We start from the raw sequence: 26,580 nt of genomic DNA, 5'->3' as shown, positions 1-26,580 counted from the left end.
TTTGCGATCCAAAGTGATGTTATCCATATTCCGGTGCACGGCCTCATTCAGATTCCAAACAGCTCTGCTCAGTGCTTCAGTCATTACTGGCAGCTTTATGGGGCTTTGCACGGCTGTCAGCGTTTTCTGCATACCTTGGTAAACCAGTGCAATGCCCAATCCAATCAGCAAAACACCTGTCATCAACAATCCAAATAGGTAGATGTCTTCAACGTCCTCCACAGAAAGAGAGAGAGACACACGACCCGCCACTTCTCCCAGGCGTCCATCGAGTAACCAGCTGCAAACGCTCCGGCAGGACATACAGGTTCCCCCGAACCAGGGCTTCTCGTTGAGAAGATGGTGTCAATTGCGCTTAGAGACCAGATAATCAAATCCATGATGCTTGATAAATTGGAGAGCAGTACAAGGAGAGTCTCTTCCAAAGTAGACAAAAGACTAGACACAGACACAGAAGCAGAGCAGGCAAGGCCAAGGGGAGGAGAGGAGGAAAGATGCGACCGCCTTCGTTGAAAGCCAAAGAGAAACATGACAGTTATAATTACACTACAGTATATCAATGTGATGTTTAGATGGTTCAATTCCAAGCACTGAAAATGCACTGCATACTAATAAGAGATAAGACTGCACACTTTTCATCAGCTAACTGAATGAATCTGTTTTAGCAGCCACCAACATTCTCTGAATGTTTTATAAAAACTCTTTCAGGACACAGTTTATGAGTACTACGTGGACACCAAGAAGCAACAATGGGTTTCTTTTGAAAACAAGCTGCCAAAGCACTGGCGCTACAATGCCAAGTAAGTATCCAGATGTACCTGACATCAGCTATTGTACGCATGTATTTGTGAATGTGTGGACATTTTATCCATTTTACTCCAATCACGTTAATCATTGCATGTTCAGTTACTTGATGATATCACTAAAAGATATAACATCTACAATATGACCTCTGCCTTTTCCTGCAGTGCTCCATTCTATAAGATCCTGGTTCCTACAGTGGACACTGTTCGCTACAACTTCCTTGTCAAGGCCCTGGTAATGGGCCAGTACCCAGTGCTGCTTACCGGGCCAGTGGGCACTGGTAAAACCTCAGTGGCCCAAAGTGTCTTGCATGGGTTAGATAAGACGTGGACTGCCCTCACTGTCAACATGTCTTCACAGGTTTTTGCCTTTGCATGGTCTGTGTTTGTCTGTCTGTCTGCGAATGCCAGGTTTCATCCCCCAAGCCTTGTAAAAAACAGTTTGCATTGTTTTATTTGCATGTGTGTCTACCCACTTGTCTTGTGCATAAACCTTAAGGTTTTCATTTGATAGGTACAGGTGTGTTCTCCTGTGCCAGACACCAATAGCCCTTGGCTTGGTCTATTTAAAAGCAATATAGGATTTACCTACCACAATATGGATTTATATATTGGATACCCTGCATGTCCACTAGTCATTTCTAGATTTTACACATGCATATAATTCAACCACATATGCACAGGCTAGCACACACTTCCAATCTATCTAAATATAACTTTAGATGAGCTGCCATCACTTGCAACATGAGATGCAGTCTCAGACAGGTGTAAGTGTGAGTGCAGCTGCCAGCATGTCATGGCTCTGAATATTTTCCACTTAGGCTTCATGACAAATAGATTCAAAGTGCTGTGTTGCTACAAGGCAGACTTTAGTGCTGACTGTCAGTGATAAATAGCTGTTTTTCATCGTCGCATTGATTATATTGTCATATAACGTGAAGCATTTTGATACATAAAGTACCTAATGAAACATTTGATCTTTTCTGTGTAAGTAACTTATCTGTCTCTCTCTGTGTGTCTCCATCACTGTCCAGACCACCTCTAATAACCTCCAGGCCATCATAGAAAGCCGCCTGGAGAAGAGAACCAAAGGCATGTTTGTGCCAACAAATGGGAAGCGCCTGGTGTGCTTCCTGGATGAGCTCAACATGCCAGCCTATGACCTCTTTGGCTCCCAGCCACCACTGGAACTGTTGCGCGCCTGGATCGATTATGGCTTCTGGTATGACCGCCAGAAACGGACCCCAAAGTTTGTCACGGTGAGAAGCAGCACTTTGATAAGCCCATCACTCATGTCTGTTTATGTCTGTGAGATTAAGGTAATATAATTTTTCTGCCTTCTTTGTGCCGCCTCTTAGTTAAAATTATTTTTCAGTATGTGGGACAGAGCTTTACAGGGGTAATGTGTTTCTTAGATATGTGTTACTTAGAGGCCATTATACTTCTGTAATGTGTGTGTGTGTGTGTGTGTGTGTGTATGTGTGTCTCTTACGTCTGCTTTGTTAGAACATGTCCTTGTTGACGTGCATGGGGCCCCCTGGTGGAAGGAGGATGCACATTTCTGACCGCTTACAGAGTCGATTCAACCTCATCAATGTAACGCTCCCTAATGTAAGTCCTGCTGGACTATTTTTTGTCTCCTTTTCCTTTACCACTGAAGACTAAATGTGACAATGGTAGTGAGTGATGAACTGATTTTTAACAATCATTGAAATTCTTCTTTCATCATCCGGCTTTTTGTATCTCCAGAAAAGAGCTAAATTAATTTGCTCTCGAAAGTACTTTCATGAAGTAAACACTTGAGTTGCTTCGACTGCTGAATGTGTGCAGTGGACACCATGAGATGGAAATTCCAGTTCTGTTTTTACTTATTGTGACCAGTATAGCTTTGAAATAGGTGTTTCTTATTGATGATATAAGATGCACCAAACTTTAACAGACCTTTCTTCTCTGCATGCAGAAGTCCCAGATCAAGCGGATCTATAGTACAATGATCAAGCAAAAGTTGGAGGGGTTTTGTGAAGAGGTGAAGCCCATTGGAAAGATTCTGACTCAGGCCACCTTGGAATTTTATGATGCTGTTTCAGCTCGTTTTCATCCCACTCCGGCCAAGACACACTACACCTTCAGCCTCAGGGATATCTCCAAGGTCCAATGCAATTTATTTTGTCACATAAATTTTTGTTTTAAGTTTTATGTATCTCTTTTAAAATTAAACAGGTTTTTGCAACAAGCTGCTTTCCTGAAGACGGATGCAGAATAAAATTTAAAAGCATTTGAAAATTCTAAAATACAAATAAAAAAAAAAAAAATTCAGCAGTATTTGAATTATTTGTAATGCAAAATGGTAGCTTAAGAGACACCTACGTAGAGTGAGAGTGAGTTACAGTAGTCCAGCCTGGATAATATTAGTACATCTAGATCAGTAGGTTTGATCTTGGAGTGCCTGATTTCGGAGTTGGTTCCTAACTGGAAGAAGACAGTCATTTTCTTGAAATAAACTGAAGGCTAATTGAACTTGGTTACAATAGTTGTAAGGGTTATTTAAATTTCTGTTCCACCATTTCAAGGTGTTTCAGGGTCTGCTAAGAGCTCACCCAGACTTACATGACACCAAAAACAACATCACAAGACTGTGGATCCATGAGTGCTTCAGGTAACCAAGAACATTTTCTCACCCAGCATGTTTACTATGGTTCCAGCATAATTATTACAGTGTCATTATCCCATAGCTACCCAGATGTGAATATTTTTCCTACTTTGTTTCTACATTTTACCAGCTGCTTGTGTGTATGTACTGGAAAACATGTTCAATGTCAATGTTTTGTGATTGATTTCAGGGTTTTCTCAGACCGGCTTGTAGATTACATTGACACTGAAGCTTTTGTTGCTTTGCTCGAGGAGAACCTGGGCTCCCACTTTGACCTCCCATTCCACAACATCTGCCCGAACAAACAACCACCAATATTTGGTACATTTAGTATTGTGCACTCACATGCACACAGCAATGACTGTAAAAATGCTCTCACAAATAAGAGAATGAATTTGTAATGATGTAATGAATGAACATATGAATGTGTAAAAGTGTGTTTTTGTATTATAGTTATTCCACTTTTGTGTGTCAGGTGATTTCCTCAATGAGTCTCATGTGTATGAGGACCTACAGGATATGAAGGGACTCAAGAAGTTCATGGACACCCAGCTGGAGGAATACAACCAGTCACCTGGCATAGTGCCCATGAACCTGGTGCTCTTCCGAGATGCCGTCGAACACAGTCTGTCTCAGAACACAACACACACATCAACATACACTCTCATGCACATATTTAAATGGACAGTGCATTGTGCATAAAATTCTCCTGATACATTAACCTACAGCATCAATCTGACCATCCAATTCTGTCCAGTCTATCCAGTTCAGTACATACATCATCGATGAAATGACTCAACTGACCATCTGGGAACTCTCTACATTGAAAACCTATCAAGCTTCCCTTTAGCTGCTCTTTACACACTTTACCACACACCACTGCAAATCAGTAGCATTACATTATTGTAGACACAACATGAATCCACACTTGCTTGTTTGTATTGTTGGTTTGTACATGCTTGCAGACTACATACACTACTCACAAAAAGTTTGAGATATTTGAGTTTTGGGTGAAATTTATGTAAAAAGTGATATTCTGTCATGAAAGTAGAGCACTTAAGTAGAAAGGGTAATGGTCATTTCTTCATCTCAAACAATGAATTGAAACAAAAGTTAACAACAGTGGTGTGTATACCACAACAAAACATTTGAATGTCTCAGTAACTTGTCATGTGACCTTGAGCATCAACTGCAGCTCGACGAGACGTCTCATGCTGTTCACAAGTGGACTTATTCCAACCTGCTGATGACACTCTGTGACACTCAGCGCTCAGTGGTAACTTCCCTCTGAGGACTTCCTGTTTGAAGCCTCACACTGACCAGGTGCTGCTGATGGATTGTTAGGTGTCGTCTTGGTGTCATGATGTCAGAATGTGAACAGCATGATGAAGAGGACTGTTTCAATACAAACTGTCATTGAAGCAGAACATTTAGTGGAACATTCATGGATCACTTGTTTGTTAGAGAACAGCATGTTATGTAATAAGTACTGAAACAATGAACAGTTGGACAAGTGCATTCAAAAGTTTAGAGAAGGTCAAATGAAGTTCACCTGGAAAGGTTAGAGTGCATTTTAGGGGCACTCTGAAATTTCATCCCAAGCTGAATATCCTGAACATTTGGTGAGTAGTGTGTATCTGCATCTTTGAAGAACCACACACGAGGCAATTATTAGGATACTGTAAATAAAGGGATTGGATACCAGTATTGTGTTTCCTTCACAGTAACACGTGTCATACGTGTGATTAGTCAGCCGAGGGGAAACATTCTGCTGATTGGTCTTGAGGGCTCTGGTAGACAGAGCCTGTCTAAGATGGCCGCCTTCATCTGTCAGTACCAGGTATTCCAGGTGGAAGTCACCAATCAGTACCACAAAACAGAATTTAGACAAGGTGAGACAAAGATGAACCAATTTGATGAATCCCTTTGTACAGTCAGTTAGTTAATGTTCAGCTACATTGCAATAGTTTTTTTGTCCTGGTTTTCAGACATCAAGAAGCTGTACCGTTTGACTGGTGTGGACAACAAGTCCACGGTCTTCCTGTTCAGTGACACCCAGATTGTAGATGAATCCTTCCTAGAGGACATCAACAGCATCCTGAGTTCTGGAGAGGTGCCGAACCTCTACAAGCAGGAAGAGTTTGTTGAGGTATGTATCATTTTCAAATAATTTCTCTATTTCCATACTTCAAATTTAGCTGGCCAAATGGCTAGTCAATGTTTACAATTTACTAGCCATCCAACAGATTACCATTATGTTTTTTTGCTGATAAGTGAAGTAAATCTTCTAACTGCCTGCATATTTCATCAGCATTGGGTGGTGGATGATACAAATTTTGTGCCTTGCTTGCATATTTATAAGTCCACAGGAAACACATGACTGGTTTAAATGAACTCAGTTTTCACCCACTAACTATAGAGGTTTGGTTTAAATTACTTGAAATGTATTGGCTCCATCAAAACACCAACATACAGTAGGTCTTATCCTTAGTCAAATTAGTGAAACATTTTGCTGATTTAATCAAGGCAATACAGTATTTGCTTTGAAATATCCAAATTCTGAATGTGTGCAGTTGTTAAAAGTCCTTACTGCAGCCTCACTGTCTGATAAAACATAAAAATGCCCCAAAATCTCCTTAAAGATTTTACCAATTTGTACAAATAATCCTATATATTAAGGATGAAAGTTTGTCTCAAATAATCTCTGTTTTCACACAAGACTGATATGACTGTAGTAGCTGCTCTCCAAATCTTCCAGAAGTAACATACAGTCTTCAATGTCTCACATACCATACAGTAGATGAATAAAAATTAAAACTCAGTGGCAATTGTCATAACATGTTTGTGTTGTTCTTCCTGTAGGTATGCAATGCTCTGTCAGAGTCTGCCAGGAAAGACCATGTAGTGGAGACTCCTGACTCCTTGTTCAGTTACTTCACAGAGCGAGTCAGGAAAAATCTGCACATAGTTCTGTGTATGAGCCCAGTGAGAGAATCCTTCAGGTAGGTTCTCACCTTGTTTCCTGTAGTACACTGCATTCTACAATCTTTATATCTGTTATTAAACACTGGCTGACACTTGGTCTTTAGCAAATGAGATCTAGTTATGTCAACAATTCTTTAACAAGGACATGAATCAGCCAACTGTTCTATAATTCATTTTCTCTTCCCCTTCTCACAAGCATTGAAGACCTGGTTGTAATCAGTGGCACAGGGTAGTGGTCACACATAATGCTGCTAATTGGGCTAACAGACTGTTACCCAGAATTAATCACTATTCTCTGTGTGATGAGGTGTCCTGGCTCTTTGACCAGTAGCTGCTTGTAGGATTTACATCAGGTGGCCTTAGCTAAAGTCGCTGACTCCCACTGAAGGTTTTGAGCAAACTCATCTGAACCTTACTGTAGGAAGTTCTTTCAAAGTGGGCCTGATATGAGCTTTTGTGCCATTTGATTTAAAGCTGGCGACTGTACTATCTAAAGTACCATCTGAAAAGACAGCCTTGGAGCAGTATTAGTTTAAAATCCTTTGACATGCATACAGGGTGCATAATAGTTCTGTTATTCTCTTAATGTACCTACACCAGCTTACAGACCTTTGTCCACAGGGCTATAGTGGGGATCATTATACCAACTAATTATATCTGAATGAAATTCATATTAACAGGAAGCGCATCCTCCAATACCCAGCACTTGTCAGCTGCACCTCCATGGACTGGTTCGGTGAGTTTTCCAAAGATGCTCAGCTGGAGGTAGCTGAGAAATATTTGGATGGACTGGAGCTGGACTCCTTGGAGGGGGTGAGGAATGCAGGCATACACACATTACACACATGTATGTTTTATAAGAACCCTGCTTTGATGTGTTTTCGACGCTACCAATAACATAGAGAATAATGTGACTCCTAAAGTTGTGTTCTTATAGTGTGAATGTCAGATCATCATTTTCACACATTGCATGATGCTGTAGATCCAAACAAAGGCTGCCAGTATCTTTGCGACCACACACCAGTCGGTAGCACAGGTGTCCCAAAGGATGAAGCTGGAGCTGCGACAACATAATTATGTGACCCTCATCAACTACCTAGAGATGGTGTCTGTATACAAGAAGTAGGCACCTTCAGAGTTTATCCTTCACTTATTCTTGCTCTTCTTTTCTGCACCTTAAAATTCTTCATGTGTGTCTTGAGGGTAGACGTCAACAAAGATACACTTTCTAATCCTGTTGTAGACTTTGAGTGTGAGCATGCAGAACTAGTATACATACATTAGGTGTGACTAATCCTCCTCTGTAGATAAATATCTCTGTCTACTCAGTTCATTGCCTGTCATTTAGTCAGTCATCAGTCAGTCATCAGATCTTATGCGTGTCCATCCAGGCTGTTTGCGGAGAAAAGCTGTGAGTTTGGGGAACAGGTGAGAAAGCTGCATAATGGCCTTCTCAAGATCAGTGACACACAGGAGAAGGTGAAGGTCATGTCTATAGAGATGGAGGAGGCCAAGAAGCAGGTGGCTGAGTTAAAGACACAGTGTGATAAGTACAATTCCAACATCGTAGAGGAGACGACAGAGGCTGACTGTCAGGAGCAGGTAAGCACCATACACATGTTTACATGCACATAAATAACTAAATAGATTAAAATAACGTATAGCAAAATAGCTTAGGCTGCAATTACATTTCAATGAGCTCATAGAGGGAGCTCATGGTGTGTGTACCACAGTTTGAGACATATAATAGTCAGTGACATATTGGGGTATGCTTGTGTGTTTGTGTTGAGGCGGTGAGGTCTTACAGTCAGAAAATTAAGAAAGAAGAGTTAGAGTGTAAAGCCTTGGCTGAGGATGCACAGAGAGCCCTGGATGAGGCCCTCCCTGCCCTGAACGAGGCCATGAAGGTAGGATCGACTGATTGTTGCCAGTCCATCTGTGTCTTATGTGCTAGCTTTATTCATTAATAAATCTGATTAAATCATTTCTTCTGTTTGCACACAGGCTGTGGAGTCTCTGGATAAGAACCACATGAGAGAGATTAAGTCATATGACCGTCCCCCAGGACCGGTGGAGACAGTGATGAAGGCTGTTATGATCCTTCAGTGCAGAGAGCCTACATGGGCAGAGGCTAAAAGACATCTAGGTAAGGACAGTAACAGAGATGAAAGTAACTGGGACAAACTGAAGTGCTCCAAAAACAGAACAGCTTGTGTTCAGTTACAAAAAGGAAAGGAAAGATGCAAATGGAAAGATAGGAAAGACGTCCCTTCAGTAATTCCCCTGGTAAAATTCAACCTTGGACTTATTCCTAATTGTGATTAAAATTCTCATTAAACTCCACACTCAAGCTGTAGTTTTATCACAAATTGGAATTGTTATTTGACACAATTTGACCTATCTAATCTTGAAATATTGGCAGGCGAGCCCAACTTCATCAAATCAGTGATCAACTTTGACAAGGACAATATATCGGACTGTGTGATGAAGAAGATCCGCCGGTACTGCGGACAGGCAGACTTCCAGCCAGACATCATCGGCAAAGTATCATTGCCTGCCAAATCCCTCTGTATGTGGGTCAGAGCCATCGAGGTAAGAGGGGGTCTGTCACATGTCATACATACACACACACACACACACACACACGCACACGCACACAAACACACACACACACACACACACACGCACGCACGCACGCACACACACACACACACACACACACACACTTGCATGCAGATTATTATAGTGCCATATGTATCATTCTAAAGAATTTTATGTTTTCATTTCATGTATCAGTTAGTCTTATTGCCATTTTGTGCTTGGTTGTCACATAAAAATGAGACCTCCTGTAACTTTGTTAGTTGTCTATAACAGCCTGTGGACTGATTTTTCTATAATGCTTTTTAGGACAAACGTTGAGCGTTACGTTATCTATGCATGGCCTCAAGCACCTTTTGTCTTTGTTTCCCTACAGCGTGCAACACTAGCTAACATTAGCTATGGCACCTACCCTAACACGGAGTCCAGGACCAATTTCAAATTCAAAGCTAACATTACTCCAAAGCATGTGAAATATAGGGTGGCTTTAGCTGACTAGCGTAACCTTGCTTGCTAACGTGGACAATGTGAGCTCACCCAGACTCCTGGGGCGGATCTGGCTGATATAATGCGTGTCTTGCTGTTTATGTTATGTTGCCACCTCGTAAGGTGGCCGGATACATGCAGCATTCCTGGGTTGCATCTGGCTAGTTGACCTTGGCTCTCATGTTTGTTATCACTAGCAAACTGAGTGGATATGTTCTTTATAGCTTTTTCAAATCACTTCACCAGCTAACCTGATCTATGAACTTATGTATTAAGGCAAACAGTGTTTAGCCAGCAATAAACAATGTTTTAGGTGTTAGGTGTTGCTATCTACTGGCCAAGAGCAATGCAAGGCAAGGGCGGCCAACTGGCTGACTGTAACCTTAGCTAAGCTGGGATTGGCTGGCTATGGCTTGACTTGCTTTGTGTGGGTCTGGTGTTGGATGCTTCGCAGTGTTGGCTAGTGGTGTCGTTTGCAAACAGAAAAATAATTAGATAATTATCACGGGAACAATGGCCTAAATAGGATTGTAACTGTTTTTCCACTATCACTTCTCATTTCAGCATTGATTCTCATCATGCTCTCGTGATGATGCTTGCTTGTGCTTACTTGCCAGAGTGCAAGTGCAAGCAACAAGATGTTTCTTGTCACATATCGAACTTTTAAGTACAGTGGTCCCTCGTTTATCACGGGGGATACGTTCTAAAAATAACCCGCAATAAACGAAATCCGCGAAGTAAGTTTTACAATTATTATACATGTTTTAAGGCCGTAAAACCCCTAACCACACACTTTTCCACACCTTTTTACATGCATTTTGTACAGCACTCCCTTAGTTAATCAGGACGCAGAACACATGTGCAGTTCTCCCTTAGCTAATTTAGGACGCAGAACACAATGCACGTTCATACTGTACAGTACGCTGTAAAAAAAGCATGCAAAATTACACTAAAAAAATCCGCGAAAAGTGAACCGCGTTATAGTGAGGGACGACTGTACACTACTGCAGTGCAATTAACAGCAAGGAGGAAATCACAAAACAATTATCTTATTTGTTAAATGAACTTCTAAACAGGAAATAGTAAGCAAACTAAATGTGTTCACTCTTTTCCAGATTTATGGGGGAATATACAAGTCGGTGAAACATAAGCGGGACCACCTGAACGGTGCCATGGCCCAGCTAGCAGAGAAACAGTCTGCACTGGCTGAGACCCAGAACAAACTACAAGAGGTATGGAGCCCACTCAGCCAGACGAGTCATATTGTAGTAAGTCAGATTAACAAATGACTGACAAATATAATCATTTAATATAATGTTATATATGTGTGCGAGAGCAGATGAGGAATAAGCTGGACCGGCTGAAAAAGGAGTTAATTGAGAAGATGGCCATGAAGGACAGTCTGAGTAAGAAATCCAGTGAGCTGGAGTTGAAACTGAAAAAAGCCGACAAACTGGTGACAGAACTTGCTGGAGTGAAAGTCCACTTGAAAGAGACAGTTGCTGTAGGCCATACACACACACACACACACACACATATACAATAAAAGAAATATAACCCTCCTCCTACTCAGGCATGTACCTGTGTAATTTGTAATGTATCGCGTGTGTGCTTCAGAGTCTTGAAGAAAAAATGGGATACCTGGTGGGAGACAGTTTGCTAGCAGCATCTTTTCTGTCCTACATGGGACCCTTCCGTTCCAACTATAGACATGAGCTACTTGAAATCTGGATGGAGGAGGTGAGACAAACACACACACACACACACACACACACACACACACACACACACACACACACACACATACACTTACTCCCACAACTGTTATGGCTACCATAACCTGATTCCAACCATGGACATATTTAATTGAATCTTTTTTTCTGCCTCTCTTTTTGTTTTCGCTCTTGCCCTTTCAGCTTCGAGACTTAGACATTCCGTTCACACCAGGGTTCAGTTTTGCAAACTTTCTGTCAGATCCTACAGCAGTGAGGGACTGGAACATTCAGGGCCTGCCCTCTGACCCATTCTCTACTGAGAATGCAGTTATCATTACCCACGGAAACCGGTCAGTAACCGTAGATCCAATTTGCTCTGAAATGTGCTCCTTTATTAATTTTTATTAATACTGGTGGGATTAAATGGGTTAATAACAATAATTAATTAATGATTCATGTTTATTAATTAAGTTTAGCTATAGTCCAGTAAACATACTAAGTTAAATTAAATTAAGTTAAATGTTTTGGGGTTTGTGTTTGTTGGATTTGGTTATATTGACTTGATTTTCTTTTCCTTCTCTCGAGATGGCCGCTGATAGTGGACCCCCAAGGCCAAGCTCTGAAGTGGCTCAAGAACATGGAGATGAAGAGAGTAAGTCGTGACTCAGGCAGCAGCTCTCAGTCTATCTTTCTATTCATCATAGTAAGTCTATACCAGGGGTCGGCAACCTGCGGCTCCGGAGCCGCATGCGGCTCTTTCATCCTTACACTGCGGCTCCGAGTGGCTTGGGAAAATAAATTACTTTAAAAAAGTATTTACCGTATTTTCACGACCATAAGGCGCATATAAACGTCTTATATTTTTTACAAAATGTGCGGCGCGCCCTATAGTGCAGTGCGCCCTATGTGTGTTGTTAAACCTGTGTTGAGAACAACGTGCCCATCTCACAGCCGATGTGAAAAAAGAAGTGAAACAAATGAACGCTGCACTTGCTGTTATTCCGGGAGGTCTGACAAAGGAACTCCGACCGCTGGACATCGGTGTGAACCGGCCGTTCAAAGTAAGGCTGCGAGCGGCGTGGGAGCGATGGATGACCGATGGAGACCACAGTTTCACAAAGAGTGGCAGGCAGCGCCGGGCAAGTTACGCCACAGTTTGCGGATGGATTGTAGATGCGTGGGCTAACGTGTCTACTGGCACTGTTGTTCGAGCTTTCGCAAAAGCCGGCATCATTTCCGAGGGGCCGCACGGCACGGAAAGTGACTCTGACAGCGAAGAAAGTGGAACTGGCATATTTGATTTAGCGCAGCTGTTTAACTCAGAAACGGAGGATGAGGACTTCGATGGGTTTGATTAATGACGATTACCGGCAATGTGCTAATGTGTGCTGTGGTAATGTGCTTAAAAAATGTTAGTACTTTGTAATAAAGACTTAAATAAAGCACAATCAAACTCAGTTTTGCTCCCGCTCTATTTTTAAATACGCACACTTGTATGCTTGTGTGTGTGTTGTTGTAAGGCGGTGCGCCATATGTGTGTGTAGACTGCGCCTTTTCGTACGGTGCGCCTTATGGTCGTGAAAATACAGTATGTGTATTTTATTTGTGTTAGTTATTGTTTTAGTGTTTTAGTTCTAAATTGGAAGATCTTGATGCGATCTTGAAATATTAAATATTAAAATATTAATAAAATAAGTATATTTTATTGTTTTTTGTCGCTCAAAATAAACGTCATACTCGCGAAAGCCGGTATTCCCGCCCGAACGCTATCCCAACTTTCAACCCCAACAAGGCCAGATATGGAGAAATCTAAAAAAAGAAAAATATCAGAGGAAAATGGATCATTCAATGATGTCTGGGCAGACTCATTTGCTTTTCAAGAACTCAGAATGTTCAAAATGTGTTCATTAGAAATTAATTTTATTTTCTCTGTAGCACTTTGTGGATTTCATAAGTAACACTTTATAGCCCATCTTCAAAAGGGTAGTCAAAGCACTAATAAGTGTATGTTTATTTTTTACTTTCTAATAAATGCGTTTTTTCTCCATTTTAGATGTCAAAAAGTATTTGCGGCTCTCAGTGGTTTTTTTTTGTGGAAACCGGGTTCAAATGGCTCTTTTGGTGTTAAAGGTTGCCGACCCCTGGTCTATACAATCTCTCTCTCTCTCTCTCTCTCTCTCTCTCTCTCTCTCTCTCTCTGTCTCTCTCTCTCTCTCTCTCTGTCTCTCTCTCTCTCTCTCCATATATATATATGTTTCATTACAGGAAATAAATATTGTACATCAAAAAGCATTATAAATAAAATGGACTTAAACATTGAATATCCCATTGGATGAACTTAAATCTGTAAATCTGTTCATTTTTTTGCGATGCCTGATTGTTTCTGATGCTGTTTGTATATGTATCTGTGAGACAGGGTGTGTTTGATTTTTGGTATATTTCTTCAGCTGTCCTCAGGTCTCTCTTGCAAAAGAAACTTTATTTTCTATTAGATTACCGGATTAAATAAAGTTTTTTTTAAGATTTATTTCTCTATCTGTCCTTCTGCTTGTATGTGTCCACATGTGCAGGGTCTGAAAATAATCGACTTTCAGATGCCAGACTATCTGCAGGTGCTGAAGGATGCCATCCAGTTTGGGAATCCTGTTTTGCTGCAGAATGTCAAGGAGAAGTTGGAGCCTTCTCTCAACCCAGTTCTTAACAAGTTCATGACACAGATTGGTCAGAGAAACACCTGTGCACAAAACCACTCATTCTTTCTCTGAAAAATATACTAAGTTAAATGTGTGTGCACTTTTTCTCCAGATGGCCGGCTGCATTTGAAGCTTGGTGATGACAAGGTGGAATACAGTCCAGCGTTTCGTTTCTACATCACCACAAAGCTCTCTAACCCCCACTATACCCCAGAGATTTCTACAAAGACCACCATTATCAACTTTGTTGTGACAGAGCAGGTCTGTGTGTGTGTGTCTTCTGCATGTTTTGGCTCAAGTTTACTCTTGTGTACTACTATACTCTTAATACTCTACATGTGTATGTATGTGTGTGTATATTCATCCACACACACAGTTTACAGTTTTTTCTGATAGCTAAGACGCAATTTTTGAAACTTTTGGCTTTTTTTGCAAAACTCTACACACAAATCGCAAAACCTTTCACCCAAATAGCAAAACACAGTAGATCACTTGCAAAAGCATGTTTTTGTACTGTTGCATAAGCACTTTTTGCTAAACTGTTCACACTCTTTTAAAAATAGTTATTTTTGTATCCGACGGTGCACACAACTCATAATATCAGTAAGCACACAAAGCAGCCACTGCACACTGACAGTAACAATGAAAAACTCATTTGGCTTTTGCTTATCCTGTGTGCAGGGCATATCGGTTTTCAGTACCTTTTACAGTAACACACAGGGGTCAAAGTGAATGGATATTTATTTACACACATCCAAATACGTAAACATAAAGTGTGTTTTTCAGGTCAAGGCACAAAAAAAAAAAAACATAAAATGACAAAAATCAGTCTTGTCTTCTTACTGGGTCTGGCCACAAAATCTCGTCCACATCACATGCAATGTCTTCCATGCTAGGCACCGGGGAAAATATCTCCTGGAGTGTCGTATCCAGGCCTGACATGACACCTGGTCAATGTCTCCGCATGCCTCCTCCATTGCCTGTAGAAGGGCTATGCGCTGATGGGGGTGACGGTCATAAACCTTCCAGCGCCAAGCAGAGAAAAACTCTTCAATGGGATTTAGGAATGGAGAGTAAGGGGGGAGGTAGACCACAATGAATTCCGGGTGATCGGTAAACCAGTTGCGGACCAGAACAGCGCGGTGGAAACTAACATTGTCCCATATGATGACATATCTGGTCGGCTCTGGTCTCTGAACGAGAGTGAATATGTCATGCAGGGTGTCCAGGAATGTAAGAATGTGTGCAGTGTTGTATGGGCCCAGAGTTGCATGATGGTGAACAACACCGTTTTGACTGATGGCTGCACACATGGTAATGTTTCCACCGCGCTGTCCTGGGACATTGATTATGGCACGGTGTCCAATAATGTTCCTTCCCCGTCTTCTGGTTTTGCTGAGGTTAAAGCCTGCCTCATCCACAAAGACCAGCTCATGACCCATGGCATCTGCCTCTAGGGCCATCACTCTCTGGAAAAGACAAAACAAATGCAGCACAGCAGGCCCATGCACAGCACACAGTATGCACTTCCAGATTGAGTACCAATGATACAGTAAGCTTACCTGCACAAATTCATATCGCAGTTGTTTCACACGTTCACTGTTTCTTTGAAATGGGACCCTATAGACCTGCTTCATCCTTATTCGGTTTCGTGCCAGTATGCGAGATAATGCAGAGATGCTCACATTATTTATGTGTTCGAATGTTGTGTCATCCTCTATTATGTGCTGCTGTATTTCTCGTAGCCTTATGGAGTTGTTTGCCAGCACCATATTCACTATGTGGGTCTCTTGTTCAGCCGTGAATAGTCTTCTTCTGCCCCCAGCAACAGGTTGTCTAACAATTCTGTAAAGTAGCAATTTCAGTATTTTTACAGTAAATGTATAGTATTGTTTCTCAAAAGAATATGACACTATTACAGTATAATGTAAAACTTAGTGTGAAGAAGATACTGTACTAACCGATTCTCATTTCGAAATGTTCTTATGATGCCTGCTACAGTGTAGCGGCTCAGGTTGGGTTGAACCCGTTGGCCAGCTTCCCTTAGGCTCATGCCATGGTTGATTACATGGTCCACTATTGTAGCTCTGATGACATCAGTGATTCTATTTCTTACTCGTACTCCTTCCCGTTCCTCTTCCCTTCCTCGTTCTCCTTGTGCTTCTGCACCTCCTCGTCCTCTTCCTCTAAGTGCACCTCGTTGTCCTCTTCCTCTAAGTGCTCCTCCTTGTCTTCGCTGTCCTCCTCTCCCTCTTGCTTCTGCACCTCCTCCTCCTCTTCCTCCGAATTCATTTCCTTGTCCACGTCCTCGTCCTCCTGCTTCTTCACCTCCAAGTCCTCTTCCTCGCCCTCCTCTTACTCTCACTCCTCTTACTCTTCTGTCTCCTTCCATTGTTCTCCACACAAAAAGCTTACCTGTGGCTTATTTATAGTGCTCAGGCTGATTGCAAAGTGAAGTAATTATAAATAATAGTTTTCACATGTGAAAGTGTGGCCTGACAGTTGGCAGAATTGTGTAAAAAATAGCCATAAATATGTATAGTTTTGATAGGAGTGTGTAGATCATCTGGAAATTGAGTGTAAAGCAGTGGAGCTGTGTTTACAGTTTTGCAAAAGGAGTCCTGTGCAGTGAATTGTGTTTACACATATACAAAGTGTGTGTTACGAAATTGCAAACTAAGTGCAAAGCAGTGTTTGTGCTTTCAGTTTTGCAAACTCGGTGAAGGGTTTTGTGATAAATATTAATAGTTTTAGAAATTGTGCTATAAGAATCCATGTAAGTGTTTAAGCCATCAGAAAAAACTGTAAGAGTATGAGCTGCTTGAATTATCTGTTTGTGCATGGGATTTTCTGTGTGTGTGTGTGTGTGTGTGTGTGTGTGTGTGTGTGTGTGTGTGTGTGTGTGTGTGTGGTGTAGGGTCTGGAAACCCAGCTACTGGGAAATGTGGTGCGTAAGGAGCGTCCAGAGCTAGTAAAAGAGAAGGACTCTTTGGCGATGAGCATTGCCTCCGGCAAGGAGAGCCTCCAGGAGCTGGACAATGATATCCTCAGGTTGTTCAGCTGACTGCTTTTTTTGTGTGTTTTAAACTATGTGAATCCTTATGCATTTGTGATTTGTGCAGATGTTTCCTTGGTTTGCTATGCTTAGTGGGCAGTGTGGCAATGTTTTGTTGGATTTATTTATATTTGTATTTATTTGTTATTGTTTTATGTGAGTGTGTGTGTGTCTACTGTTTCAGGCTGCTGAATGAGGCTGCTGGCTCACTGCTGGACAATGTGCAGCTCGTGGATACCCTACAGGCAATCAAAGTGACAGCCACCAAGGTTTCAGAGCAGGTGGAGAGCAGTGAAGACACCAAGATTGAGATTGACTCTGTTCAAGAGGTCAGGCATATGAATGAGTGATTGGGGATTTGGGTCTTGTAATAAATTGAATAACTTTAGTGTTTTGGACCATTGGTCTGAGTAAGTAATTAATTACAGACCATCGCTGCTCTGTAAAAATGTGATAGACATTTGTTAGTGGCATTTATCATGAATCAAATTAAACTTAAATTTTGTCTCTTAACAGGCCTATCGCCCATGTGCCCAGCGAGCCTCCATTCTCTTCTTCATCCTGAACGACATGGGCTGCATTCACCCAATGTACCAGTTCTCACTGGATGCCTACATCAACCTGTTCAACCTCAGCATAAGAAACAGCACGCACTGCCATGACCTGGAGTCAAGGATTATCAACCTCAATTTTTACCACACACTGGCAGTATATAAGTAAGCAAGGTCACATCAAGAGAGGCCCTTTTCATAAGTCATGCAAGTATTCCTGGGTGAAATGAATTCTAGTCAGAACATGGTTTGTATGGCCAAAAAAATAAAAAATACAAAAAAGCTGTATAACTGTGTGTAACATGGGGTTCGGTGTCTTGCACAGCAACACTTTGACTTGGAGGTGCCTGGGATCAAACCACCAACCCTGCATTTAGTGGACAACCTGCTTTCATGAGCAAATATTGCAAACAGCTAAATGTTAACTGAAAAAGAGTTCTTCTGTGGTGATCACTGAGATTTTAAGTATACTATCCCTCAAAATGTGGGCTGAGACAGTAGTATCACAGACCTTAATGTAGTATCACAGACCTTAATGTAGTCTCACAGACCTTAATGTAGTCTCACTGACCTTTATGTAGTCTCACAGACCTTACAGACCTTAATGTAGTCTCACAGACATTAATGTAGTATTACAGACCTTAATGTAGTATCACTGACCTTTATGTAGTCTCACAGACCTTAATGTAGTATCACAGACCTTAATGTAGTCTCACAGACCTTAATGTAGTATCACTGACCTTTATGTAGTCTCACAGACCTTAATGTAGTATCACTGACATTTATGTAGTCTCACAGACCTTAATGTAGTCTCACAGACCTTACAGACCTTTATGTAGTCTCACAGACCTTAATGTAGTATCACATACCTTAATGTAGTCTCACAGACCTTGATGTAGTATCACTGACATTTATGTAGTCTCACAGACCTTAATGTAGTCTCACAGACCTTAATGTAGTATCACTGACCTTTATGTAGTCTCACAAACCTTACAGACCTTAATGTAGTCTCACAGACCTTAATGTAGTCTCACAGACCTTAATGTAGTATCACTGACCTTTATGTAGTCTCCCAGACCTTAATGTAGTCTCACAGACCTTAATGTAGTCTCACAGACCTTAATGTAGTCTCACAGACCTTACAGACCTTTATGTAGTCTCACAGACCTTAATGTAGTATCACAGACCTTAATGTAGTCTCACAGACCTTAATGTAGTATCACTGACCTTTATGTAGTCTCACAGACCTTAATGTAGTCTCACAGACCTTAATGTAGTCTCACAGACCTTAATGTAGTCTCACAGACCTTACAGACCTTAATGTAGTCTCACAGACCTTAATGTAGTCTCACAGACCTTACAGACCTTAATGTAGTCTCACAGACCTTGATGTAGTATCACTGACATTTATGTAGTCTCACAAACCTTACAGACCTTTATGTAGTCTCACAGACCTTAACGTAGTATCACATACCTTAATGTAGTATCACAGACCTTTATGTAGTCTCACAAACCTTGATGCTACAGTAGCAAGCTGTTGTGTTCCTAATAAAGATATTGATGTGATAACTAACCTCTGGTTACTCTCTGCAGGTACGGATGCCGTAGTGTGTTTGAGGTCCACAAACTGCTCTTAACCTTCCACATGTGTGCCAGAATGGAGGCGGTGGATGGAAGTCTTAAAATGGACGAGTACAGCTTCTTCCTTCATGGAGGAATCGTAAGAAAGCACAGAACACTCACAGACATTTTGTTTTTGCCTTGTTTGATTTGAGGTAATCAACAAGATCAAATCAAATTAAATCATTTGTATAGCCCAAAGTCACAAAGTACATTTCCCTCTGAGGGCTTTACAATCTGTACAGGGAGTGACACCCTCTGTCCTTAGACCCTCGGTTCAAGTGAGGAAAAACTTGCCCACAAAAAACCTTTAACAGGGAAAAAAGGTGGAAGAAACCTCAGGAAGAGCCACAGAGGAGGGATCCCTCTCCCAGGACGGACAGACGTGCAATGGATGTCACGTGCACAGGACAAATTAACACAAACATATTGTACAATTACAATGACTGATAAAATGACAATGAATTACAATGAATGATAAAATTATTACAGTAGCAGTGGAACCTGTGATAGAGATGGGAGGGGAGGGAGGGGGAGTCCTCAGTTTAGTCCTATGGCAGCATAACTAAGGGATGACCTGAGCCAGCCCTAACTATAGGCTTGATCAAAAAGGAAAGTCTTAAGTCTACTCTTAAAAGTGTTGACCGTGTCTGCCTCCTGAACCCAGAATGGTAGTTTGTTCCACAGAAGAGGAGCCTGATAGCTGAAAGCTCTGGCTCCCAATCTACTTTTACAACCTTTTCTTTTCAAAGGCTTGGAACACACTTAATGTTTCAAAAGATATTCCATTGTATGTTTCATTTTTCTACATGGCTTAAACGTTGAGCCATGTAGAAGTTCTGCTTCCCCTTAAAGACCCTCATTTATAATGTGTTTTCCTGAGCTTTCCTAAAATCAGTCATTAAGAGATTCTTCTACATAACTAGCTTTTTTCAAAATACAATTTGTTAATATACTGTAACTGAGGCAGGCCTGATACTGTATGACTCATGTGTTGGTGCGTTATTTTGTCTATTCAGTTATATACTGAAGATGAAGTATAGTTTGACTAATTGATGGCTGTATTTCTAGGTACCTGATAAGGAGTATCAGATGGACAACCCCTGCACCAGTTGGCTGCCAGAAACCAGCTGGGACAACATCACCGAGCTGGATAAGCTGGTCAACTTCCGTGGCATCATGGCCTCCTTTGAAGAGTACCCTCGAGACTGGAATCTTTGGTTCAGCAGCGCAGAGCCAGAAAATACCACACTACCAGGTACCAAACAGCTTGTCCATGTCCTTGACATGTTTCAGGTTTCTCCTGAAGTTGTCTTTGATTTGTGTGTGTATACATTATATTATAACCCTGTGATGATGAATATGCGTTTTCTTACAACTTTTCTATTAATGGTTGTTTCACTGAGGAGCAACCCTGTTCAGAACTGCTGAAGAACACTTCTTTCAGCCTTTCCTCATTGCATCCTTTGTTCAGCACCCTTTGCACCTCTTTTTTACTGAACTTAATATTCTTAATAATTCATATTATCTTGATCATACATCTTCTTCACCCCTGACTTCATTTCTGTTTTTCCTTGTAGGAGATTGGGAGAACATCTGTAATGACTTCCGGAAGATGCTGATTGTGCGCTCCCTGCGACCAGACCGCACCTCTTTCTGTGCCACGTCCTTCATTCGTCGTAACTTTGGCCATCACTTTGTGGAGCCGCCTATTCTCGATTTGAAGGCTGTGAGTGTCACCTGTTATCACTGTGATCCAAAAGTTTTATACACCTCATTAGTGTCATTTGATTGTAGGTGTAAAATGAGTTGCACCATGTTGGCTCATCCATTCTCACTTACTCTGCCCTCTTCCCAGGTTGTGAAAGAATCCACTTGCTGGACTCCTCTGATCTTTATTCTGTCTCCTGGGGTGGACCCCACTGCAGCCCTGCTGCAGCTGGCTGAGACCTCTGGAATGAGCAAGCACTTCCATGCTCTTTCTCTGGGCCAGGGAATGGCTCTCATTGCCAAGAGCATGTTAGAGGAGGCCGTCAAGGATGGTACACCATCTTTGCTCTGTCTTTCTTCCTGCCCCTTTCTGACAGATTCATTCTGTTGTTTAGCTGCACCATTTTTTTTTCTTTTAGTTCAAAGAATCACCTATGCTTAATAGTGTATGAAGTACTTCAACTGCAGAATTCCTCTCAGGCCTGATGGCATGCACCGAAAACACTGTAAGACGAGGCACGTGGGATGGCGTATTGATGCTTAATCGATTTTTGTCCGCTGTATATTCAAGAAAAACAAAGAGATCACACCACAGTGTGAATGACTTATTGCTGCACTTTTCCTAATTGATTCTAGTTTAGTCTCCATCCCTCTTCAGCAGTGCACAGCTCCTATGGAAAATGAAATAGAAACTTGGAAACTACAATGTATAATACACTGGGTAGTACTGCAAGGGTCTCCATTGGCCAACTCGGCTGGTGTAATTATAAGAGGAACACTGAATTATGCATTTTCTTCCTCTTAGGATCACCCAAAGATTTCCCCAAACACAAAAGAACTAATTACATCTAATCAGTCATCCAATCTAGCAGCTTATCTCCAGTCTTCTTTTTCTTTGTCCAGGACACTGGGTGTTCCTTGCCAACTGCCACCTTTGTCTCTCATGGATGCCTGAGCTAGACAAGTTCGTGGAGCAGTTACGGATGCAAAAGCCCCACCCAAACTTCAGACTCTGGCTGAGCTCATTGTCTCACCCTGACTTTCCCATTACCATCCTGCACAACAGCATCAGGATGACCATTGAACCACCAAAGGTGCTTTCCAGACTATTATACAGGCATACATACTTCTTTGGATATTGAGTTTTATATGTTACACATATTTTACAGTAAGATATATGTACAGTACATCTTCTACAGTGTTAACACTGCCCCCGTTGTTCTCAGGGTGTGAAAGCCAACATGACTCATCTGTACCAGCTGGCTCAGTTCAACTGCTGCTCAAAACCCATCGTCTACAAGAAGCTCCTCTTCTCCCTCTGCTTCTTTCACAGCATCCTGCTGGAAAGGAAAAAGTTTTTACAGCTGGGCTGGAACACTGTCTATGGCTTCAGCGATTCTGACTTTGAGGTCAGGGCCATAGCTGTTACTGATGGCAGCACTGATAAAGCAAAAATAAGAATAATGAAGGAATAATAATTTTGAAAAATGTGAATCTATTAAGATTCCTCTTGGTCATCTTGATGCCCCCTTAGGTGAGTGAGAGTCTGCTGCGTCTGTACCTGAATAACTACAAGGAGGTTCCTTTGGACGCACTGAAGTTCCTCATTGCTGAGGTCATCTATGGTGGTCACGTCACAGATGACTTGGACAGACGTCTTCTAACGACATACATCAATCACTACTTCTGTGATGCTGCCATAAACCAGCCCTTCTTCAGGTGAGACACTGAAACATAAACATCGAAGTGTGCTAGTATTCATGTGAGCAGTATGCAGTAAAGGCAGTATGCAAGAATGGATTTCAGATTCACACATGCCTAGACATTAAGATATTTTAGTCTTCAAATACAGTCAGCCTTAAAAGACATTTTTTGTCCTGGTGGGAGCAAATTGCTGCTTAAATTGCCTGTGTAAGTTCCACTGAACTATTATGAGCTTAGAAAAACACAACCTTATAAACTGTGCAACCTGAATAGAGGCCTTTCTAGGCCTTATTAAGGGGATTTCTGAGCAATTTACAGAACTGAACAGTTCACTATAATGCACTATAAATGTCATTTTTATAGAAATTATCCAAGTGTCAAATGTTTTTTTATACCAAATGATAGCTTTCTGGTGTTCTTAAAGTCTCAGTGTCTTAATGTTTTAAGTGGTTAAACGTGAACATCTTAAACCAAATCTGTGAAACAAATGGTATCAACCCCAAAGTCCTGTTAAAACGAATGGGACATTAAATATGGGAATGGCCATGATGTATTTCTATCATGATGTTATAAGCACTTATACACTTTGAATAGGCACCTAACCAAAACACAATGTTTAACACAGATTTATGACAAAAAGGAATTTCACACACTGAGCTGCATCGCAAATTACAGTAAACTTATTTAACTATAAGACTAAACATCTTTGCATGCACATTTTAAAATATGGAATTAGAAAAGTTTGACAGCAAAGGCAGAATGAGAGAAAACGTTCTCTCATTTGCAGCTTTTTTTGAGGTATCTTTTTGTGTCTTTTAACAGCTTGAGATGTATAAATGTACAGTGTAGTAAAAACTGTGCTCATGTGTACTATCAACTATTCACATTATTAAATCTACATATACTTAACGTAAGAGTAAGTAGAGAGCATGCAGATGAAACTTTCTTTAAAATAGATATTGATATTGTACTTTGGTTGTAGTTGTTTTATAAATAAAACATATATTGACTTTTTATTCTATCAAACTCCTTTATCTGTTAGGTTGTCCTCCTTAAGCTCCTATTATATCCCCCATGACGGTACCCAGTCCTCCTACGAGCAATTTATCAGCATGCTGCCGTCCACAGAGCACCCTGAGGTGTTTGGCCAGCACTCTAATGCTGGCATTGCTAGCCAGATTGCTGAGACCACAACGCTGTTAGACTCACTGCTCTCCCTGCAGCCGCAGGCCACCAGCCCCACTGCTGCAGGGGGCAGGCCCAATAGAGAGGACAAGGTGAGTGTTAACATGTTAATCAAGTGTACAGTTTAAGGTGTTATTCGCACGTGCTTTTCTTAGGGTTTCCTCCTTCCTTCCTCCTTAACATGACACGATCTATCACAAGACTTTGTGATTGATACGTGTTTGGCTATCGTGCCTGTAGTGTCAGTGCCATGTCTGTTTTTGGGGCAGACCAGTCAGTATTCAGAGCTTAAAAGTGCTCAGTTTCCATTTTGACAGCTCTTTTTCAGCACAGCTGAGACATAAATATGGTTACCTGACACTGGCTGGCAGAAGGTCATTAGGAGAGCTCTGCACTGTAAAGTTTTTAACCAGGTTTATCTTCTTTTGTGCAATGTGCCATTGGTGTTTCCAGGTGTTAGAGCTGTTGGCAGACATTCGTGGGAAGATTCCAGCACTGATTGATTACGAGGGAACCAGGTCGCTACTCCAAGAAGGGAACCCTTCACCTCTAAATGTGGTCCTGCTGCAAGAGATCCAGAGATACAACTCTCTGTTGGAAAGCATCAGGTATGACTCTTTTGGTTTTTGTGGGTGTTACATGTGTGTGTGTGTGCTGAAACTAACCAGTGACTATAAATAAAGTAAAACTGTAAGTTTTTCTGATGACTTTGGTGAATTAGTTAGGAGGTCTCATATCATGATTCACAGCTGAATTCTGTTGGCCCAGGTGTATGTGCCGGACATTGATACAGAGGCTCCAACACTGATCACTATGGTGTAGACTCCACATGACATGGAATGCAAGACGGCTGCAGCCATTATCACCATGCATTTTCCATCTGTATATACAGTGTGGCCAAAATCTAAACATATCAGTACTTTGTAATCAACACATTTCAGTTTCCAAAAGTCCCCATGTTAAAATATCCACCTTCACAGCAGAAATAAACACGTTTACAGCTACTCTCTGTTCATGACAACTGTACTGAGAGTGAATTTTTATACAACTCACCTGTTCAAATGATATGAAGGCTTAAAGTTATGCTATGTGTATGTTTGTGTGTTAGTATATCCCTGGTGGAGCTGGAGAATGGGATCAAAGGCGTAGTGGTGATGTCGCCCACCTTGGAGGAGATGCTCAACTGCATCTATGACAACCGTGTACCACTGCTGTGGCAGAAGGTGCCTGACACACGTGTATTAAAATGTAGCCCTTTATTTGTTTGGCTGCACTGACTGTACTGTGTAATTATCAAGAACTGACCATGCATGTATTCATGAGGTTCACAGAGTCAACACAATACACATAGACAGCAGGCTTCCTCTACCTCTTGGTCTGTCTCTCTTGTGTATACTTTACTTACCATTTCTTTATCTCTGATTGCATCTTATTCTCTTTTATTGTCTTCCATCTATTGTTCCCTCCATTCCGTCTTTCTATCTCTTCATGCCTCATAGATGCCCCTCATCAACTCTCTGTCCTCTATTTACCCCTCCATCCTCTCATTTTCTATGCCCCTCCTCGATGTGATCCCAATCTTTTTACTTCTAGTAAAAATACTTGAATTAATAATTCAACACTGAAATGACAGCCACTAGCTCCACTCTAGGAATCTAAAAGACTTGCCCAACAAGTTTGGTCTTTTTGCTGAGACAGATGATCAGTATGGATGTACTGGCAGAGGTATGGGTTGGAGATTGCATGGATTAAAGTTCTCTGGCGCTACAGTGGATTTCCATCATTTAGGGTTATTATTTATTTATTTCTTATGAGATTAATGTAGATCCAAGGAGGAAAAAAAAGCCTATCTTAAAAAAAAAAAACCATCTACATACCTTTTCAGCTTTGCAAAAAAACTTCTGTTAAATTAGTTTGATTTCATAGATTGAAAAATATATTGAAAAGACAAAAAAAGTCAATAGAACAGTTTAAAATGATCTTCCTGTAAAACACTGTTGGTGCATTAGAGATCATGGTTATGTGTGGACTGGTGCATTGTGTTTTTTATTTAGCAGCTGTCATGTTTCACAAATTACAAATGGGGAATATGACATAGCTACGGCTCCAAAAATGTTTTAATTCATGAGATTGTAAACAATGGTAAATTGGAGCCTTACACTAAAGCCAAGCATGCAACACAAGCCATGTTTTTTACACTGTTTGGCAAGTCAGAGTTGTCAAGTGCGATTAGATATCATACCACAAATTGTTACATATTGTTCCTCATCATTATTCTGATATTGTAGATTATTCGAATTGTGTGAAAATCAAATAAAATGTAAGCAGAACTATGTGGACCTCATCCACTGCACTGTCCTGAACTTGTTCCCATTGAACAGCAGTCAACAGCCGGAAGCATAAAATGTAGATTTAGGGCTGTAGAGGCTGTAGACGTATGATGCCTCCTGCTCACTCTGTCTGTCTCAGGCTTACCCCTCACTGAAGCCCCTGGCAGCATGGACCACAGATCTGTGCCAGCGAGTCGATCAGTTTGCACGGTGGGCAGAGACAGCACAGCCACCCACCTTGTTCTGGATCTCTGGCTTCATCGCGCCCAATAGTTTCCTCACCGCTGTGCTGCGTTCCTATGCTCAACGACACAATGTGAGAATCCACACGACCATGCAAGTCATGAAGTGAAACATTATATTAGTAAACCCTGCTTGTTTATCCAGTAGAAGTTCTAAGAGATTTCATAAACTCCAATTGTATGTGATTCTACAACTGAAGTTAAGACTGTGTCAAATGAACAAAACTAGATGTGAGCAACAGCTGCACTTCAC

At 41.3% G+C, this 26,580-nt stretch overlaps 2 protein-coding genes across 2 annotated transcripts in view; one reads left to right on the top strand and one right to left on the bottom strand.

Annotated features, from left to right (window-relative positions):
- The window catches only part of LOC104938287 (dynein heavy chain 2, axonemal), a 67,800-nt gene that overhangs the window by 39,323 nt on the left and 1,897 nt on the right, over positions 1-26,580 (top strand). The window contains exons 48-85 of the mRNA XM_027283501.1: positions 709-800; positions 969-1,164; positions 1,838-2,062; positions 2,310-2,414; positions 2,764-2,952; positions 3,374-3,459; positions 3,644-3,774; positions 3,929-4,078; positions 5,178-5,345; positions 5,442-5,602; positions 6,316-6,455; positions 7,119-7,251; positions 7,421-7,560; positions 7,830-8,040; positions 8,229-8,345; positions 8,443-8,584; positions 8,861-9,030; positions 10,638-10,754; positions 10,862-11,026; positions 11,140-11,262; positions 11,439-11,587; positions 11,823-11,889; positions 13,808-13,958; positions 14,043-14,191; positions 16,848-16,981; positions 17,170-17,314; positions 17,502-17,701; positions 19,130-19,256; positions 20,228-20,414; positions 20,737-20,885; positions 21,015-21,198; positions 21,770-21,960; positions 22,093-22,275; positions 22,401-22,585; positions 23,613-23,847; positions 24,209-24,363; positions 24,864-24,978; positions 26,225-26,401. Of these exons, the coding sequence (XP_027139302.1) occupies positions 709-800; positions 969-1,164; positions 1,838-2,062; positions 2,310-2,414; positions 2,764-2,952; positions 3,374-3,459; positions 3,644-3,774; positions 3,929-4,078; positions 5,178-5,345; positions 5,442-5,602; positions 6,316-6,455; positions 7,119-7,251; positions 7,421-7,560; positions 7,830-8,040; positions 8,229-8,345; positions 8,443-8,584; positions 8,861-9,030; positions 10,638-10,754; positions 10,862-11,026; positions 11,140-11,262; positions 11,439-11,587; positions 11,823-11,889; positions 13,808-13,958; positions 14,043-14,191; positions 16,848-16,981; positions 17,170-17,314; positions 17,502-17,701; positions 19,130-19,256; positions 20,228-20,414; positions 20,737-20,885; positions 21,015-21,198; positions 21,770-21,960; positions 22,093-22,275; positions 22,401-22,585; positions 23,613-23,847; positions 24,209-24,363; positions 24,864-24,978; positions 26,225-26,401 (5,844 nt within the window). The remainder of the gene's footprint in view (positions 1-708; positions 801-968; positions 1,165-1,837; positions 2,063-2,309; positions 2,415-2,763; positions 2,953-3,373; positions 3,460-3,643; positions 3,775-3,928; positions 4,079-5,177; positions 5,346-5,441; positions 5,603-6,315; positions 6,456-7,118; positions 7,252-7,420; positions 7,561-7,829; positions 8,041-8,228; positions 8,346-8,442; positions 8,585-8,860; positions 9,031-10,637; positions 10,755-10,861; positions 11,027-11,139; positions 11,263-11,438; positions 11,588-11,822; positions 11,890-13,807; positions 13,959-14,042; positions 14,192-16,847; positions 16,982-17,169; positions 17,315-17,501; positions 17,702-19,129; positions 19,257-20,227; positions 20,415-20,736; positions 20,886-21,014; positions 21,199-21,769; positions 21,961-22,092; positions 22,276-22,400; positions 22,586-23,612; positions 23,848-24,208; positions 24,364-24,863; positions 24,979-26,224; positions 26,402-26,580) is intronic.
- LOC113746688 (uncharacterized) lies at positions 14,316-16,744 on the bottom strand. Its single transcript, XM_027283502.1, has 2 exons — positions 15,892-16,744; positions 14,316-15,775 (listed from the first exon to the last, which is right to left on the bottom strand). Exons 1-2 carry the CDS (start codon positions 16,320-16,322, stop codon positions 14,770-14,772), a joined length of 1,437 nt encoding a protein of 478 aa, XP_027139303.1. The 5' UTR covers positions 16,323-16,744; the 3' UTR covers positions 14,316-14,769.

Source organism: Larimichthys crocea, chromosome X (assembly GCF_000972845.2).
Source record: "Larimichthys crocea isolate SSNF chromosome X, L_crocea_2.0, whole genome shotgun sequence".
Classification (NCBI taxonomy): domain Eukaryota; kingdom Metazoa; phylum Chordata; class Actinopteri; family Sciaenidae; genus Larimichthys; species Larimichthys crocea.
Note: the sequence above shows the minus strand (reverse complement) of the source record. Positions and strands in the feature narration are given on the sequence as shown.

Excerpts from the sequence above, each read along its gene's own strand:
- LOC113746688 (XM_027283502.1), bottom strand. The coding sequence starts at position 16,322 with ATGGAAGGAGACAGAAGAGTAAGAGGAGTGAGAGTAAGAGGAGGGCGA. Across the intron at positions 15,776-15,891 it reads ACATTTCGAAATGAGAATCG|AATTGTTAGACAACCTGTTG; the intron begins GTTAGTACAGTA and ends GCTACTTTACAG.